Source organism: Schistocerca americana, chromosome 6 (genome assembly GCF_021461395.2).
Source record: "Schistocerca americana isolate TAMUIC-IGC-003095 chromosome 6, iqSchAmer2.1, whole genome shotgun sequence".
In the NCBI taxonomy this organism is placed as follows: Eukaryota; Metazoa; Arthropoda; class Insecta; order Orthoptera; family Acrididae; genus Schistocerca; species Schistocerca americana.
Genome location: NC_060124.1, coordinates 14,452,353 through 14,473,163, shown reverse-complemented (window position 1 = coordinate 14,473,163; position 20,811 = coordinate 14,452,353). Strand labels below are relative to the sequence as shown.

General features: G+C 41.2%; 1 protein-coding gene across 1 annotated transcript in view; it reads left to right on the top strand.

Moving 5' to 3' along the window:
- Window positions 1-20,811, top strand: part of LOC124619294 (polypeptide N-acetylgalactosaminyltransferase 2-like) — a 189,984-nt gene that overhangs the window by 159,706 nt on the left and 9,467 nt on the right. Inside the window, exons 8-9 of the mRNA XM_047145567.1 lie at window positions 14,447-14,666; window positions 20,251-20,461. Of these exons, the coding sequence (XP_047001523.1) occupies window positions 14,447-14,666; window positions 20,251-20,461 (431 nt within the window). The remainder of the gene's footprint in view (window positions 1-14,446; window positions 14,667-20,250; window positions 20,462-20,811) is intronic.

The following is a 20,811-nucleotide window of genomic DNA, read 5'->3' as shown; positions in this document are numbered from 1 at the left end:
ATTTCTTTAAAAGAACGTACAGTATGACTAGGTCCTACTGCCTGTCTGTCGTGCAGTACCAACCACCCGATTGTCTTTCAATATCGGCCACAAGTAATTTCTATTTTTAAATTATATTTTCTTCTTCCTCTCACTATTTTTCAGGTTGAAACGGCAGAAAAGGAGAAAAAAGTAAGAGGATTAGATGAAACTAGCTGTGAGCAAGGTTATGAATAACAGGATGTTCGCGGGGGAGATAGCTATTAGAAAAAAAAAAGAGATCGCCACTGAAGATAAGTTAAAAGCAGAAAAAATGTAGTCTTAAAGGAAATTGAAGAAAGCTGAGCTTAAGTCGGGCATTCCAAAATAATACAAAAACGCAAAACGTGACCATGAAAAGCCAATTACAAAGCGACGAAGGAAACTGAAATTTCCTGGAAATAATGGGTCAAGAGAAGAGACTGAAAATTACAGTATGTATTTGGCGTCATTTGAAGAAGTCTGCGTGATGTGTACCAAATTTAGAGGCTGGGCACATTTTGGACGTGTGGATCGGGAGAATATTTTGTATTTTATTTGCTATCTCTCTTAAACAGTGAAGCAAACATTGGTCAACTGAGCAGAGACAGTAACTCTAATTTCTCATATTTTTGTGTTCTGGAAGTATTGAATAAGTATGAATGCTGAGTATCATTAACAACCGATATTATCACAGCAAAGACAACGGCCGATACTGCAAGCCTTGTAATAGTAGCTGTTTTACTTTCGATATAATTAAGTACTATAAATAAAGAAAAAAAACATAAGACACGTTCTTCAGGTAAGAGAATAGCATGCTAATGTTCCGATTAACCAACACAGTTACACATTAAACTCAATAAACTTAAGCCGGCCGATACTGCGCTACTCTCCTCTGCCTACCGCCATACGCTGTGCAATAGTTCACGGAGAATGCATGTAGCTGTAGTAGAATAGCTGAACAAATAAGTTTATACTTCATAAAATACGACTTCCATGATAGGGTGCGTTTAGTACATTATTGTATTAGCGAGCGAAAGTATTTGTATAACAAACTGACATATTTTACTCGAAGTGAAGTGGTAATCCCGCCACGTGGCAGCACAGCACCCTTGTTTCTGCGCTCGAGAAACGTGGAGGCCGTGGCTGGGGGGGGGGGGGGGGGGGGGGGGGGGGGCAGCACAGTGGCGTACACTCCAGAACTCCTACAAGTAGAATGGTGTAACACGCCGCCCGTTTATCACCACGTATACACGCCGCACTGTTTGCTGAAGACGAAAGTATAATTTCGAGATTCGAATGCGTCGTTCGCTGTCATGTTAGGCCGGAATCTGCTTCCCTAACCGGATCAAATGTCGGTTTCAAAGTGTCACAAGTCTAACTGAATGGATTACACAAATCTGATGTACCGATTTAGTGAACACTGTGCATTTTTTTGTAAATAGAGGGAGGAGACTGTTCAAGAAGAGATGTTTAGAAATTTTATCCACGCAGTACTCACCAGATCACGCGCATAATGGAGATAGCTCTGAGCACTATGGGACTTAACATCTGAGGTCATCAGTCCCCGAGAACTTAGAACTACTTAAACCTAACTAACCTAAGGACATCACACACATCCGTGCCCCAGGCAGGATTCGAACCTGCGACCGTAGCGGTCACGCGGTTCCAGACTGAAGCGCCTAGAACCGCACGGCCACACCGGCCGGCGCATAATGGAGAATGATTGCGAGCTGATCACAGGTTGAACATTGTTGTAGTCAGATATTTTTGACGCTTATAATGGCTAAAAATATGCCGATCGGATAAAGACATTGCGAGTAATCAACAAAAAGTATTTGTAATGATGCTGTTGCACAAAGCAGTGGCATGGAGTGGGGGTTAAAATATACTCGTGACGTGAAGTTCGAATCCTTTCAGGTGTTTTGAGAGTTTTATTTTTGAATCTTTATCAAACAGACTTGATTCATTGTTTTACTCTAGGCGCTTCAGTCTGGAACCGCGCGACCGCTACAGTCGCAGGTTCGAATCCTGCCTCGGGCATGGATGTGTGTGATGTCCTTAGGTTAGTTAGGTTTAAGTAGTTCTAAGTTCTAGGGGACTGATGACCTCCGAAGTTAAGTCCCATAGTGCTCAGAGCCATTTGAGGCATTATTTTACTCAATTCATTGCATTTATTTGTAGTCCAGTGTCACGTGATCATCGTATTAACTTTTTTATTTGCCCACAACGTTGCAGATGGTTTCAGATCATCGACCCCTTACATCCCGTTGCAAAAAATAGAATGTTCTGTCACCAGCAAATGACTGTGGACGAGAGCGTTTGCCAATAAGAGAAAGTGGGTTGAATAATTTACAAATTAGCCTGCTGCAAAGTTTATTACGTTTATCACCAATTAGTTTTGTTAATTCAGAAGATATTTCAGCATATGTGCGTCTTGTTTCGTCAAAGAAGATAAAATTGATTCTCTTCAAATAAATAGAAAATGGTCCAATGGCTCTGAGCACTATGGGACTTGACATCTGTGGTCATCAGTCCCCTAGAACTTAGAACTACTTAAACCCAACTAACCTAAGAACATCACACACATCCATGCCCGAGGAAGGATTTGAACCTGCGACCGTAGCGGTCACGCGGTTCCAGACTGAAGTGACTAGAACCGCACGGCCACACCGGCCGGCAAATAAATAGAGACTTCGTGTTCTGCACAATACTTTTTTCCTTCGCTCCAAGGCCAGATCAGTCCAGCCAAAGAATCGACAGTTTAAAAGGAAAGCAGAAACCTCGTAATTGTCTCATTGCAAGCATTTTGCTTTTTGAGTCATATATGAGAAGTGAACCAAAAATGAAACCAGTCACACCGCCTACATGCACAACAATTAAACACTGACCGGCACTTTCATTCGACAATACTCCTCGCACACTATCAATTTGCCGATATGTATTTACTGTGTAATATGCGTGAATCTAGGTTCCATCAAAGTAAATCACTGGCCGATTCGGTTCTGATGCTTCTTTCTTCCATAAAAACCAAACGTGGCGTGCCGTTATTGCAACTGTCCCCGCTTTTGCGGAAAACGCTTATCTTGTCAAATTTTAAAACTGAATCTCACAGATAATACAATTTTTATAATACATGTCCTGCTAGCCTTGAAGTTCAGCTACTTGCGGCGGAAGCTGAGTACTTTTCGCAAAGTTAGTATTTTTTATAATGTTCGTAATTGATAAAACATTTACTCGTGTCGTTTGTGGAACATCTGTCGTCAGCACCTTGATTCTAATTCTTGGCGTAGAAACCTGAATTTCACTCTGCCTGGGTTCGTGTGCTTTTCTCCGTAATTTGCAAACCATCCTGTTGCTCTGCTTTAACATTTTGGCTGCACGTTCCGTCGCCTTCTCCGCCGGCACGAGAAATTCCTTCTCCCCCACCGCCAACAAGTTTCATGACGTTAACAGCAAGCCGTTGCGCGTGCCCTTGAAGAATTTTTCCGTGTCACCTTCCACGCTTTCAGTGCGACGTAACAAGGCGCAAAACTTGAACTGGAGTGTGGTTGCATGTAGTCGCGCGCCGCCCTTAGTTCCTGATACGGCCTCATTACCCGATACGGTCGACTTGCCGGGTAATATGTCTGAAGTTTCTGTAAATGTGTTCATCAAGGGAAGTACCTTATTCGTCTTCGAAGTAATCTCCATTGTCCACAGTATACTTTTAGCAGAGATTATAGATCTTCTGGAAACTATTAGCGAATAGGTTCTTATGGAACTGATCGGCCCATCGAAAACTTACATCTTTGGATGTTCGTCGTACTGTGATAAAGACATCTGCGCTCTGCAAGTGTATTTGTAGCCTGCACTTACTGTGGATCACCTGTGACGACGTGGATCTGCAGTACTTACAATGTGATGTCTTTGTCGGTCTGTTTATGCGGGACAGATGGGGAAAGAATCTTCTGATAAATCTATGCGAGTAACAGGGACAATACTGTCCATGTGAAAATCCAATTTCTCCGATATCAGGCCATAAACAAGTGGCGCATTTTGTTCCAGCATCTGTCACGCGTGATCGATCTTCAATGTCGATGGGTTCGTTAACGTCCGCCTCTGTAGCTGAGTGGTCAGCGCGTCTCACTGCCATCCTAAGGACCGTTGTTTCATTCCTGGTACTGCCAGGGATATTTCCCTGTAGGGGGATTGGAACTGGGTGCACTAAGTTTCCTGATACCAATTGAGGTGCTACTCGACCGAATATTAACGGCTCTTGATCATGAAAACTGACAACAGCCAAGAGAGCGGTTTGCTGACCCCACACCCCCTGTTAAAGCATCCACTGGCGCCACTGACGGAGGGTGACACTGTGAACGGGGCTTGGCTTTACGTTACGTTCGTTATTAAAACTTGGTACAATACCAACAGTTTTCCTGTTCCTTACAGTACTACCGACATCGCGTAGGTCCCCTTTGCTGTTGTATTGTGGAGTGTAATAAGGCTTGGTCTTTACGCCTTTTCGTATTGCGTTCTAATAAGATCCTTGGCACTCACTGCGGTCCTCTGCCGACAGCAGATACGTCTGCTTAAGTGTGTCCGACGGCACGTGATTTTTCTCGGTGTGTGTCTCTACGGCCAGAATGTAAGCTCTTTTATCCGTATCGGCTTCTATACATCGATCAGCGGGCAATTAACTTCTCTTGAGACCCTGTGTCATACTTTGCGGTTTGCGCTTCTACTGCCACAAAAATTTGTTTAGAAAAGCGAGTGAAGCAGTCTGATATGTCACAAGTACTAGCTAGCACACGCTCGACAGTTATTCGACCATTGCCATAGCCTTTATCGGAAACTGTTCGTTTTAGGATGCGGATGAGAGTAGTAGTCATTTGAAATAGCATCATTATATCCATCATTATATTACTAATAAGATTACAACAGCTCAACATCTGGCTCACGTTGAGGAATGTATTCCCTATTTGTCTTAATTTCCCCGACAAACCTCGACTGCTCTAATTTTGTACAATATAACTGGTATGTAAACAGCTGGCTTCCTTAAACAGTTAATATACTCGGCCATTTCCGTAAAAGTTTCGATTCTCGCTCGTTTCATTATTCCTGTCGTGTTGATAACGCCAGTTAGATCATTTACCTAGTTTGACTTTCTCTGTCTCGAAGAGAATCCGTTGCTGGGTGGGCACCTTAAAAAATTTTCAGCACGTAAAAATTTCTTCCTGGACAACATGTACTCTGTTTAATCTTCTCTTAGAGCGTGACCGTTACAGCTGGCGATACGGAACTCTGCGAAAGGTACTCTGTCTCACGAAATGAGGCCGTTTGCACCCAGCAAGGATGCGTGGGATTTGATTACAAAAGTCATTCGACTGATCACGTAATAAACGTATTCTAATATAGCTGAATACCGGTTTTGGTTTCACAGTAATTATCAAATCTAAAAGTGTAGCACATGTAATGATAAATATTTTAGACCTGATGATGGCTGCAAAGCCGAAACCGGTAATCATTTCTAATAGAATACGAGGCTGTTATGTAATCAAGAAGCTACACGTTTTGTAGCATTCGAGGATTGACACTTTGAGCGATGTGAATGATTCATTCACATAATGTGCGCCTATGCATACACCTTGATCGTGACATACGCACGTGGCACAAAAGATTTTTACCCCATTTGTTTGCTAACGGTTCATGATATCAAGGTTTTCGGCAAATGATGCTATCCTTGTCTAAGGGCATTAGGGGTCTCTCTTGCACAAAGGTATCCGGAAAATGTGCTGGTGTTAAAAGGCAAGGGGCAAGGCGTCAGACACCTGCTGTTGCGGTGTAAACTCCTCCAGGCGGGGCTGTCATGTCAGTATCAACGCCCAACATTGTTAGAATGCCGCTAAAAAGAGTATCGCATTGTATTAGAAAAAACCTCCTGTTTAGTGTTTCCGTTTTAGAACAGACAGCAGTATTACTAACACACAAAAAAAAATAATTATATGCCCCTCACTGCCTATTATAATTTAGGGAAAACCTCTTTTAGATATCTTGAACCTTTCACGAGGTAAAAGGAGTGCATATTTTAGTTGCTTAACCTGTATAAAAGATGAAACAAAACGATACCGATAAATTTCGAAGAACTGTACGAGGGTGTCTTCTTGTTGTTGTGATAATTTGGCATTACGCCTTATGGTCTGTTCTGGGCTCACCATTTCGCCTTCGGTCTTCCCACAACCCTTCTTCCAGTAGTTTAGTAGCCTGCCGCTTATCGTCGAATTCTCTGAGGGGGCGTTCGCAATACATGCTCGTTCAAATCTTGCATTTGTTGGATTACTTTACAGTTAATTACTATTCTAAGTGAAGGACAACGAAACAATATGTTTTGCACATGCATCGACATTTGCGAAATCTTGTTATTCTTAATTGAGTTCAATAAAAGATTTACGAGAAAATAGCTTTACTCCAAATTATTTTCATATATTTTCATTTCTTATTTTATGAGCCTTCGACTGATCTGAAGAACTACAGATTACAGACGTTTCGAGCTGTCTTACGTCTTTTGATCTTCATGTCCAACTCTCGGATACTTATAGTAATGATGGTAGAGCATAATTATATAATATTTCATTTGGGTTTCTCATCTGGACTTACCCTTTCATGTTTTTCTTATCGTGCCACGTAAGTGTTGATATACGCTGTTATTCTTATTTGTATCCGTATCTTCTACAAAAGTTATGTCATGTGCTAGATACTGGAAGTGGACACTTGTTCTTTTATTGTGTTATTGATAATTATCGTAGATCTGATTTGATCCATTATAAATGGTTTTTTGAAAGCCTGCGACTGTAGATACAATAGGTTTGTTTATAAATAAATAAATGTTCTGCTACCAGTCACGATTTTCTTTATTTTACTATTTGCACGACGCGTTTCGAGAAATAATTCCCATTTTCAAGTGCGTTTTTATGATGTGTGTTAAGCCATTTCTTTTGATGTTGTCAGTGTGTGTGAGTCTGCTTCACTTTGTTGACTTTTACTGTAATATATAAGAAACGCGATTTTTAGTTGGGTGTCAATATTTTCTGTGAGGTTAGTGGCTAAAGTTTGAGAACAATTTGTACTTACAATTTTCTAATGGTACATTTGTGTAGAGAGTCACACACACTTAACATCACACACGACTTGTACATTTTACACATCGAAAATATCTGATATAAACAAAACAGTTACAAAGATCTTCTTGTAGGTGGTTCACAGAGATAACATTATAGGTCTTCCACAGATTATGATACGCTTTTGTACAGAGGTTAATTTATCTTTGCAATTTGGCTCATGAATTACTTATACTGATTTTACATTTGTGCTTATTTCTATGTTTTACTATTTTTATTTAAGTATATTATCAAAACATCTGAAGAAATTCACTGATTCATTTTCAAGTTTTTCATTTAATATTTTATCTTCATATTTTCTATAATGTGAATATATCTCCAGTTCTTCAAGCAAATCCATTTTATGTCCTTTATCTAGTCGGTGGAGTACTTTGACATTTTGCTCTATTTTTCCAAATGGGTGTCCTGTATTATGTATGTGTGTTGCTATTGCTGATGTAGCGTGTTTGTTGTGGGTGTATGCTCTAATGTGCTCTGTGTACCTGGTGTTGATATTTCGGCCTGTTTGTCCTATGTAGAACTTGGAGCATTCCTGGCATGTTACCTTGTATATTCCAGAGTCTGAATATGGATCATGATTACACTTTATATTATGTATTAGTTTTTGGTGTAGTTTATTGGATGTAGAAAACCCAATTTTTACTCTGTGATTTTTGAAAATATTTGCAATCTTCTGTGATACATTGCCTATGTATGGAATGCTAGATATATATTTGTTTTTCTCTTTTTCTTCTGTGGTGCAGTTTGTACCTGGGTTTCTCTTCATTTTGTCTAAGATTGTGTCAACCATGGAAGCATTGTAACCATTGGCAACTGCAATCTTCTTCACTGTGTTTATTTCTTGTTGCATATTTTCTTGGTTCAATGGTATTTTTGTTGCCCTATGCAGCATTGACCTGTAAGCTGCCTGTTTATGAATATTTGGGTGACATGAGGTTGCAGGGATTGTGGTGTCAGTCATTGTGTTTTTCCTATAAATTTTGAATGTGCATGTGTTGTTGTGTCTTGTAATATTTAGGTCCAGAAAGTTGATACTTTTATTTTGCTCATGTTCCACTGTAAATTTGATTTTCTCATTTAGATTATTGAAATGATTAAGAATGTCTGTGATGTCTTTGGTATCTCCTTTCACTAACAGTAGTGTGTCATCTACATATCTCCTATAAAATTCTATTTTCTTTAGGCAGGGTTCTTGGCTGTCAAATAATTTTTGTTCTAAGTGATTTAAGTATATGTCAGCTATGGTACCGGATATACATGATCCCATTGCTAGGCCATCTGGTTGCTTATAAATGTTGTCATTAAAGGTAAAGTAGTTGTAACTTAGGGTTAGCTGAAGGAGTTCCATAAATTCTACAATCTCTGTGTATGAAAGTTTCTTGTGTTGCATAAGGTTCTTTTGTATTACTGTTAGAGCTTCTTGTATGGGTATGTTTGAATAAAGGTTGGTGATGTCAAGTGATATAAACTGTGCATCTTGGGGGAGCTTTCTGGTTCTTAGTTCTTTGGCTAGAATCATGCTGTTTTTTATGGCATATGTTGTTTCATATGTATAATTTTTCACCAGTATGTTATTCAGTTTTTGAGACAGTTTGTATGCTGGGCTGTTTATAGAGTTGACCACAGGACGTATCGGGTATCCATTTTTGTGTATTTTTGGTTGTGCTCTTAGGCGTGGTGCTTTTGGATTCATACATGTAAGGTATTTCTTTTCATTTTCTGTCAACAGGAAATGTGTGTTCTTTAATTGTTCCTTAATTTTACTTTGGAATTGTTTGGTTGGGTCTTTTTCAATGTGCTGAATGTTATTAGCAGCAAAAAATTCATTTGTTTTGTCTATGTATTCTTTTTCTTTCATCACAACTAATGTATTACTTTTGTCTGACTTTACAACTATGGATTGGTTGTTTTCCAGTTTATTGTTTATAGATTTTAAAGTTTTTGTATCATTTATTGTATATTTAGATCTAAACTTATCTTTATTCATTTCTTTCTCAAGAAGCTTGCTTACTTTGTGTCCTATTGCTGCTTTTGTATTTGAATTTAATTTTGCAGCATCTGCTGCACTTTTAGTTGCAGCTATAACCTGTTTCAGTGTATGGTTGTTGAGGTTAGGTTCTACGTTGTATTTTAGTCCTTTTTGGAGTAGATCGTTTTCTCTTTGGTTGAACTTTATGTCAGTGTTGTTTACCACTCTACTGTAAAATGTGTTTTTGTTTTTGTCAGTTATCTCAAGGTTGGATCTCTTGTCTTGTTTGGATGTCAAGGTCTGTAGTTTCTTGTTATGTGTGTTGCAAATCGTCAAGTACTCTTTGTCGACTACTTCCTGGATATGCCTGCAAATTCTGTCATAAACTGTAGGTTCCATGTTGTTTGCTGCTTCTATCTGCATGTTGAGTAGCTTTCTGTTTAGTAAGTCCTTTTTCTTATGTAGCTGCCTTATTTCGGTTTTCAGCCAGAGTTTTTCTGCTTTATGTTTTATAAGTTTTGCTATGTTGCTGCTAGAACATATTTTCACTTTTATATATTTCGGAATTATGCCTAGTTGTTGACAGTGCTTGTTGAATCTTATGTGTGCAACTGTTTTTAGTACTTTCATTTTGAGGTTTTTGTATTTATATATAGCTTTCATTGCCTGGCTTGGCACTAATAATCTGATTTGATCCATTATAAATGGTTTTTTGAAAGCCTGCGACTGTAGATACAATAGGTTTGTTTATAAATAAATAAATCTTCTGCTACCAGTCACGATTTTCTTTATTTTACTATTTGCACGACGCGTTTCGAGAAATAATTCCCATTTTCAAGTGCGTTTTTATGCTGTGTGTTAAGCCATTTCTTTTGATGTTGTCAGTGTGTGTGAGTCTGCTTCACTTTGTTGACTTTTACTGTAATATATACGAAACGCGATTTTTAGTTGGGTGTCAATATTTTCTGTGAGGTTAGTGGCTAAAGTTTGAGAACAATTTGTACTTACAATTTTCTAATGGTACATTTGTGTAGAGAGTCACACACACTTAACATCACACACGACTTGTACATTTTACACATCGAAAATATCTGATATAAACAAAACAGTTACAAAGATCTTCTTGTAGGTGGTTCACAGAGATAACATTATAGGTCTTCCACAGATTATGATACGCTTTTGTACAGAGGTTAATTTATCTTTACAATTTGGCTCATGAATTACTTATACTGATTTTACATTTGTGCTTATTTCTATGTTTTACTATTTTTATTTAAGTATATTATCAAAACATCTGAAGAAATTCACTGATTCATTTTCAAGTTTTTCATTTAATATTTTATCTTCATATTTTCTATAATGTGAATATATCTCCAGTTCTTCAAGCAAATCCATTTTATGTCCTTTATCTAGTCGGTGGAGTACTTTGACATTTTGCTCTATTTTTCCAAATGGGTGTCCTGTATTATGTATGTGTGTTGCTATTGCTGATGTAGCGTGTTTGTTGTGGGTGTATGCTCTAATGTGCTCTGTGTACCTGGTGTTGATATTTCGGCCTGTTTGTCCTATGTAGAACTTGGAGCATTCCTGGCATGTTACCTTGTATATTCCAGAGTCTGAATATGGATCATGATTACACTTTATATTATGTATTAGTTTTTGGTGTAGTTTATTGGATGTAGAAAACCCAATTTTTACTCTGTGATTTTTGAAAATATTTGCAATCTTCTGTGATACATTGCCTATGTATGGAATGCTAGATATATATTTGTTTTTCTCTTTTTCTTCTGTGGTGCAGTTTGTACCTGGGTTTCTCTTCATTTTGTCTAAGATTGTGTCAACCATGGAAGCATTGTAACCATTGGCAACTGCAATCTTCTTCACTGTGTTTATTTCTTGTTGCATATTTTCTTGGTTCAATGGTATTTTTGTTGCCCTATGCAGCATTGACCTGTAAGCTGCCTGTTTATGAATATTTGGGTGACATGAGGTTGCAGGGATTGTGGTGTCAGTCATTGTGTTTTTCCTATAAATTTTGAATGTGCATGTGTTGTTGTGTCTTGTAATATTTAGGTCCAGAAAGTTGATACTTTTATTTTGCTCATGTTCCACTGTAAATTTGATTTTCTCATTTAGATTATTGAAATGATTAAGAATGTCTGTGATGTCTTTGGTATCTCCTTTCACTAACAGTAGTGTGTCATCTACATATCTCCTATAAAATTCTATTTTCTTTAGGCAGGGTTCTTGGCTGTCAAATAATTTTTGTTCTAAGTGATTTAAGTATATGTCAGCTATGGTACCGGATATACATGATCCCATTGCTAGGCCATCTGGTTGCTTATAAATGTTGTCATTAAAGGTAAAGTAGTTGTAACTTAGGGTTAGCTGGAGGAGTTCCATAAATTCTACAATCTCTGTGTATGAAAGTTTCTTGTGTTGCATAAGGTTCTTTTGTATTACTGTTAGAGCTTCTTGTATGGGTATGTTTGAATAAAGGTTGGTGATGTCAAGTGATATAAACTGTGCATCTTGGGGGAGCTTTCTGGTTCTTAGTTCTTTGGCTAGAATCATGCTGTTTTTTATGGCATATGTTGTTTCATATGTATAATTTTTCATCAGTATGTTATTCAGTTTTTGAGACAGTTTGTATGCTGGGCTGTTTATAGAGTTGACCACAGGACGTATCGGGTATCCATTTTTGTGTATTTTTGGTTGTGCTCTTAGGCGTGGTGCTTTTGGATTCATACACGTAAGGTATTTCTTTTCATTTTCTGTCAACAGGAAATGTGTGTTCTTTAATTGTTCCTTAATTTTACTTTGGAATTGTTTGGTTGGGTCTTTTTCAATGTGCTGAATGTTATTAGCAGCAAAAAATTCATTTGTTTTGTCTATGTATTCTTTTTCTTTCATCACAACTAATGTATTACTTTTGTCTGACTTTACAACTATGGATTGGTTGTTTTCCAGTTTATTGTTTATAGATTTTAAAGTTTTTGTATCATTTATTGTATATTTAGATCTAAACTTATCTTTATTCATTTCTTTCTCAAGAAGCTTGCTTACTTTGTGTCCTATTGGTATCTTATGTGGTATTTTTCTAAAGAGCCCATTGTTTTTGTTTTTGTTCTCAGATTATAATTTAGGATTATAGTGTTTAATCTATGTACCGCTATTTGTAAATTGTCTTCCCTGACGTGTGTAATTAATTAATCGTCGTAAAAAGCATCGTAGTTAGAAGTTCACATGCCCCATTCTTATATCTAGAGCTACGTAACCGATGTAGATGTTGAACAGTATTGGTGACGAGTACAGTGTTGCCTTACTCCCTGGTCTGTCTCTCTTTCTGGTGCCAGCTATTTACCAGTATCTGTTCGTATTTTACTCGCTTGAGGGACAAATTAGGATTAGGTGCCCAAGTCACGGAATGACATCCGGAAAACGGCTGAGAAAGTAAGTTGTAATTCGCCCAGAGTCTTTTGGCGATCCCGTAATAGCGTCAAACTTGTTCCGTCTCACTTTGTAGGATTGTTAGGTTTTTTCTGCTGTGCACCAGAATTCTGCCTACACTTTAACCATCTGCCTGTAACCACTGGCATACGACTACTGCAGCTACTACAATCGCGTTCTCCTCCATACTAACACTAATATAGAATACCACTTGGCTCAAAATGTGATTGGAGCCTGTATTGGTGTTCAAAATGGTTCAAATGGCTCTAAGCACTATGGGACTTAACATCTGGGGTCATTAGTCCCCTAGACTTAGAACTACAGGGTTATTACAAATGATTGAAGCGATTTCACAGCTCTACAATAACTTTATTATTTGAGATAGTTTCACGATGCTTTGCACACACATACAAAAACTCAAAAAGTTTTTTTAGGCATTCACAAATGTTCGATATGTGCCCCTGTAGTGATTCGGCAGACATCAAGTTACTCCCACACTCGGCGCATCATGTCCCCATCAATGAGTTCGAAAGCATCGTTGATGCGAGCTCGCAGTTCTGGCACGTTTCTCGGTAGAGGAGGTGTAAACACTGAATCTTTCACATAACCCCACAGAAAGAAATCGCATGGGGTTAAGTCAGGAGAGCGTGGAGGCCATGACATGAATTGCTGATCATGATCTCCACCACGACCGATCCATCGGTTTTCCAATCTCCTGTTTAAGAAATGCCGAACATCATGATGGAAGTGCGGTGGAGCACCATCCTGTTGAAAGATGAAGTCGGCGCTGTCGGTCTCCAGTTGTGGCATGAGCCAATTTTGCAGCATGTCCAGATACACGTGTCCCGTAACGTTTTTTTCGCAGAAGAAAAAGGGGCCGTAAACTTTAAACCGTGAGATTGCACAAAAGACGTTAACTTTTGGTGAATTGCGAATTTGCTGGACGAATGCGTGAGGATTCTCTACCGCCCAGATTCGCACATTGTGTCTGTTCACTTCACCATTAAGAAAAAATGTTGCTTCATCACTGAAAACAAGTTTCGCACTGAGCGCATCCTCTTCCATGAGCTGTTGCAACCGCGCCGAAAATTCAAAGCGTTTGACTTTGTCATCGGGTGTCAGCGCTTGTAGCAATTGTAAAAGGTAAGGCTTCTGCTTTAGCCTTTTCCGTAAGATTTTCCAAACCGTCGGCTGTGGTACGTTTAGCTCCCTGCTTGCTTTATTCGTCGACTTCCGCGGGCTACGCGTGAAGCTTGCCCGCACGCGTTCAACCGTTTCTTCGCTCACTGCAGGCCGACCCGTTGATTTCCCCTTACAGAGGTATCCAGAAGCTTTAAACTGCGCATACCATCGCCGAATGGAGTTAGCAGTTGGTGGATCTTTGTTGAACTTCGTCCTGGAGTGTCGTTGGACTGTTATGACTGACTGATGTGAGTGCATTTCAAGCACGACATACGCTTTCTCGGCTCCTGTCGCCATTTTGTCTCACTGCGCTCTCGAGCGCTCTGGCGGCAGAAACCTGAAGTGCGGCTTCAGCCGAACAAAACTTTATGAGTTTTTCTACGTATCTGTAGTGTGTCGTGACCATATGTCAATGAATGGAGCTACAGTGAATTTATGAAATCGCTTCAATCATTTGTAATAGCCCTGTACTTAAACCTAACTAAGCTAAGGACATCACACACATCCATGCCCGAAGCAGGATTCGAACCTGCGACCGTAGCAGCAGCAGCGCGGTTCCGGACAGAACCGCTCGGCCACAGCGGCCGGTCCTACTGGTGTCCCATCAGGTGATTTATCATGCTCCAGCCACCAACAGTTGTGGGGTGCAGAGGGTGTGTGTGTGAAGCGTCGCGTGTGTGCCGTGTTGCAGAGATCTCGTTCCGCGTGTGGCAGTGCGGCGGCAGCCTGGAGATCATCCCGTGCAGCCGCGTGGGCCACGTGTTCCGCAAGCGCCACCCCTACAGCTTCCCCGGCGGCAGCGGCAACGTCTTCGCCAGGAACACGCGGCGCGCCGCCGAGGTGTGGATGGACGAGTTCAAGGAGTACTACTACAGCGCCGTGCCGCTCGCCAAGAACATCCCCTACGGAAAGTGAGTAGCGCCGGCGCCGGCCGAGAAGCTACCTACGTGGGAGCTGACTACTGCTGTAGCGTTCACGTCGTTAAAAGAAATTAATATGGAAACTATTTGATCGGCACGGCGAGGAAGGGATATGAAAGGAATAGGTTGCACATTACCGAAGCTATACCGTCCGTCCTTGTCTCTCTTCCCTGGCGTGTATCCCACCGTAGCGGAGTCCACTCAGCCATCGGGAAATACATCGTGGTCCATTGTCGTGACCGGGCCAAGTATCTCACGAAATAAGCGTCAAACGAAAAAACTACAAAGAACGAAACTTGTCTAGCTTGAAGGGGGAAACCAGATGGCGCTATGGTTGGCCTGCTAGATGGCGCTGCCATAGGTCAAACGGATATCAACTGCGTTTTTTTAAAAAATAGGAACCCCCAATTTTTATTTCATATTCGTGTAGTACGTAAAGAAATATGAATGTTTTAGTTGGACCACTTTTTTCGCTTTGTGATAGATGGCGCTGTAATAGTCACAAACATATGGCTCACAATTTTAGACGAACGATTGGTAACAGGTAGGTTTTTTAAATTAAAATACGTAACGTAGGTACATTTTATTTCGGTTGTTCCAATGTGATACATGTACCTTTGTGAACTTATCATTTCTGAGAACGCATGCTGTTACAGCGTGATTACCTGCAAATACCACATTAATGCAATAAATGCTCAGAATGATGTCCGTCAACCTCACTGCATTTGGCAATAAGTGTAACGATATTCCTTTCAACAGCGAGTAGTTCGCCTTCCGTAATGTTCGCACATGCATTGACAATGCGCTAACGCTTGTGTTCAGGCGTTGTCGACGGATCACGATGGCAAATATCCTTCAACCTTCCCCACAGAAAGAAATCCGGGGACGTCAAATCCGGTGAACGTGCGACGACGAATCCACCTGTCATGAAATATACTGTTCAATACCGCTTCAACCGCACGCGAGCTATGTGCGGACATCCATCATGTTGGAAGTACATCGCCATTCTGTCATGCATTGAAACATCTTGTAGTAACATCGGTAGAACACTACGTAGGAAATCAGCATACATTGCACCATTTAGATTGCCATCGATGAAATGGTGGCCAATTAGCCATCCTCCCATAATGCCGCACCATGCATTAACCAGCCAAGATCGCTGATGTTCCATTAGTCGCAGCCATCGTGGATTTTCCGTTGCCCAAAAGTGCATATTATGCCGGTTTACGTTACCGCTGTTGGTGAATGACGCTTCGTCGCTAAATATAACGCGTGCAAAATATCTGTCATCGTCACGTAATTTCTCTTGTTCCCAGTGGCGAACTGTACACGACGTTCAAAGTCGTTGCCATGCAATTTCTGGTGCATAGAAATATGGTACGCGTGCAATCGTGGTGTTGATGTAGCATTCTCAACACCGACGTTTTTGAGATTCCCGATTCTCGCGCAATTTGTCTGCTACTGATGTGCGGATTAGCCGCGACAGCAGCTGAAGCACCTACTTGGGGATCATCATTTGTTGCAGGCCGTGGTTGACGTTTCACGTGTGGCCGAACACTTCCTGTTTCCTTAAATAACGTGACTATCCGGGGAACGGTCCAGAAACTTGGATGATGTCGTCCAGGATACCTAGCAGCATACATAGCACACGCCCGTTGGGCATCTTGATCACAATAGCCATACATCAACACGATATCGACCATTTCCTCAATTTGTAAACGGTCCATTTTAACACGGGTAATGTATCACGAAGCAAATACCGTCCGCACTGGGGGGATGTTACGTGATACCACGTAATTATGCGTTTTTGATTATTACAGCGCCATCTATCACAAAGCGAAAAAAGTGGTCCAACTAGGACATTCATGTTTATTTACATACTAGACGAATATGTAATAAAAATGGGGGTTCCTACTTTAAAAAACGCAGTTGATATCCTTTTTACCTATGGCAGCGCCATCTAGCGGGCCAACCATAGCGCCATCTGGTTTCCCCCCTTCAAGCTAGACAAGTTTCGGACTTTGCAGTTTTTTCGTTTGATGCTTATTTCGTGAGTTATTTGTCCCGGTCACTATCAATGGACCACCTTGTATTCCTTAATGTTGTTGCTGGATACGCTCCCAGCTACCACAGTCGTCAGTTAACCTAAGGCAAAAATTTCCATTTTTTATCTAAGGCAAGTAAGTCATGTGCTGTATCTGTCTGTGAATCGTATGAAGTACGCTCTGTGTGTTACGGCAGTTTGACTTTTTATGTACTTTCGGACGCTGACCAGCCCAGCATTTGTGTAAACAGTGTGGAAAACCGCTTAAAACCACACGCCAACCGGCCAATATACCAGACCAGTGGACATTAGTCCTGTACGCAGATTCGATCTGGGTGCCGCTCGTCTCCGTATTTCGCTGGCTGGTGTTGTATTGCTCTTTAAGCTTTAGGAATGGGTCATAATGTACACCCATGTAAATATTTTACATTCCCTTCGACTGAAATCTTACCACAAGCAGGCGAGGAAAACATAGATGAATGTATGTGGACACTGAACGGGTAACGCAATATGCAGCAAGCAAGTGGAGATGGAAATCTAAAATAGTATTACGAGAAACAGGACTCAAGGTGCCTAAAGGCAATGAAACAAATGGATGGTGAAGGTTGAAAATTTGTGCCGGACTGGGACCTGAATACGGATACTCCGCTTCTCTAGAAGGGTTGTCTTGAAGCCCTGGGCAATCCGGACACGCTGCACTACCGTTCCGAATTCCCAACCTGTAACGGGCACGTAGCGCCCCATCCATTAGCTGCTATGGTCTTCAGTCCAAAAAAGACTGATTAGATGCAGCTCTCCATGCTACTCTATCAAAATGGTTGACATGGCTCTGAGCACTATGGGACTCAACTGCTGTGGTTATCAGTCCCCTAGAACTTAGAACTACTTAAACCTAACTAACCTAAGCACATCACACACATCCATGCCCTAGGCAGGATTCGAACCTGCGACCGTAGCAGTCACACGGTTCCGGACTGCGCGCCTAGAACCGCGAGACCACCGCGGCCGGCGCTACTCTATCCTGTGCAAGCTTCTTCATCTCCGAGTAACTACTGCAACCTACAACCTTCTAAATCTGGTTAGTGTATTCCTCTCTTGGTCTCCCTTTACGTTTTTTATCCTCCACGCTTCCTTCCAATACTAAACTGGTGATCGATTGATGCCTCAGAACGTGTCCTACCAACCTATCCCTTTTTCTAGTCAAGTTGTCCCATAAATTCCTCTTCTCTGCAATTCTGTTCAGTACCTCATCATTAGTTATGTGGTCTACCAGTTTAATCTTCAGCATTCTTCTGTAACACCACATTTCAAAAGTTTCTATTTCCTTCTTGTCTGCAACTGTTTATCGTCCATGTTTCACTTCCATACATGCTACACTCCATACAAATACTTTCAGAAAAGACTTTCTGACCGTCAAATCTATACTCGATGTTAATAAATTTCTCTTCTTCAGAAACGCTTTCCTTGCCACCACCAGTCTACGTTTTATACCGCCTCTACTTAGACCATCAGCAGTTATTTTTCCGCCCAAATAGCAAAACTCTTCTGCTACTTTAAGCTTCTTATTTCCTTATCTAATTCCCTAATCATCGCCTGATTTAATTCAACTACATTCCATTATCCTCGTTTTGCTTGTACGATTTGCTTTTGCTTATAGCCCCAATACTCTTAGCATTCGCTAAATCCCGCAGGGGTCGGACGTACCTGGACCCGTCCTCGCTAATGGACGCGGGCACTAATTGCGCGTGACATGTCGAGAATTTGGGTCGACCGTGAAGCGCTTCCGGATGGCCAGGCGGTTAAAGCAACCGTGATAGAAGAGACAGTTACGGGAGAATGGGAGCTCAGCAATAGATAACGGGAGAAAGTCTCACTGAGCTTGCAAGAAAGCACTAGCTTATGCTGTTGTTATATCTGTTCTTAGGAGTAAATATGGCGCTGCTGCAAATCTCTGTTATCAGGAAAAATGTATTAATTTTCAGTTGTCACGGATGACCAACACGAAGAAGCATACCGAAGTAGATAATAATTTATACCAAGTCTCAGAAACCGTGATCTCAGTTACTATAGTGTATGAATGATTGAACACTGTCTGGATCACTGTCTCCGTTACTAATGATTACCGGTTTCGATCGGCTCAGCAGATCGTCATCAAATCTAAGTCGGTAAAAGGAAAAATGAGGCGACAATATAAAAACTATATAACTGTAACATTACAAACTATACCATCATAGATACCACAAACGACATCATAATTTCATGAAGCAACACATACCTGGCGCCACAAGGTGCAGTTTGCCAACAGTGTTGACGTAAAAAAATGGTTCAGATGGCTCTGAGCGCTATGGGACTTAACATCGGAGGTCATCAGTCCCCTAGAACTTAGAACTACTTAAACCTAACTAACTTAAGGACATTACACACATCTTTGCCCGAGGCAGGATTCGAACCTGCGATCGTAGCGGCCGCGCGGTTCCAGACTGAAGCGCCTAGAATCGCTTGGCCACTCCGGCCGGCAATGACGTAAAATAAACCAAAAAGTAGAGAGCATGCAGTACAGAAAGGAATGTACGACGAGACACATGATATGTCCGCAAGTCGTAAGTCGGTACACTGATACAGTACAATGGAGGTTACTCCATAATAAAATAAAAATAATTTAGATGATTAAAAATTTAAAAAAATGCGTTGAGGTAATACGTTTCAGTATGTAAGACGTTATATAGGGTAAAAGATAAAATACAAGTGCAGGAAACACTTTCAGAGTAAATAACAAAAATATATAATATACAACTTCCCGTGACATTGTTTCCTGTATCTAATATTTTATCTTTTACTTTATAATACGTCTTACATTCTGAAATTTATTACTGTAACGTATTTTTTTTAAATTTCATTAACTATTTTTATTTTGCTAGGCAAGAATGTCCTATATTGTATCAACGTACTGGCTTATGACTTGTGCATATATCACATGATCCACAATACAATTTTTCTCCTGTTGACAAATTGCGCGTTGTGGCGCCAGGTATGGTGAGTTCGTGATGTTTTGATATTATTTGTGGTACATTCGATGATATTATCTGTAATGTTACACTTACGTAATTTTTATTTTATCTCCTCTTTCTTTCCTTTTGCCAACATGGATTTGAAGATAATATGCTGGCGCTGTACAGCGTGTCGTCGACATCCCCAGTGCTCGTATGGCACGAATTGTGTAAGTGACGGTTAATAATAAAGTAAACGTTATGTCTTTTTCACTTGTTTGATCTTTTCTGCCCACACCTCTTTCCTAATCCATTACGTATTGAAACACCTCTATCTTTCTTGCATTGGTAGCTGGTGGCCAAAACCCGAACGAATTTGTTTCCAGGATAAACGGGATCTGCATTAATGCTTTAGAATACCTATCAAATTTCGCTGCCATGCGATAATTGCAGCCTACACTGGACCACAGTGAGTAGCCGCACTTTAATTAGAGCCAGCAGCGCTGTTTGGGCCTCGCTGAGGGGTGGGGTGTCGGTGTTGCAGCGTGGACGACCGGCTGGAGCTGCGGCAGCGCCTGCAGTGCCGGCCCTTCAAGTGGTACCTGCAGCACGTGTACCCGCAGCTGCGCCTGCCCGGCTCCTCGCCCGCGTCGCGCAGCAGCCTGCAGCAGGGCGCCCTCTGCCTCGACACGCTGGGACACGTGCTCGACGACGGCGCCGGCCTCTACGCCTGCCACAACTCGGGCGGCAACCAGGTGAGCGCTGCCGCGTGGCGGGAAAGCCTAACTGCAGGCGAACCTAGACCACGGGTTTTCAGATAGCTCGTCACTACTCCCAGGAGCTTCTCAGCCTTATACAGGGTGGGGCAAATAAAAGTGGCCCGGAGAGGAAAGGCAATACAGTACTAACGTAGCAGATGTGGAAAGTGACCACCATTCATCTCCTGGCGCTTTTGGACCCTCGTCAGCAAGTTGCTGGAGGCGGATTGAAGCTGGACTGCTGGAATTGCTGCAGTCTGATCCGAAATGTTCTGGAAGTGCGGTCAATATTGGATGTAGGGATGAGTGAAGGGGGAATGGGAAATGGAGTGAGGTTGATTACGCAA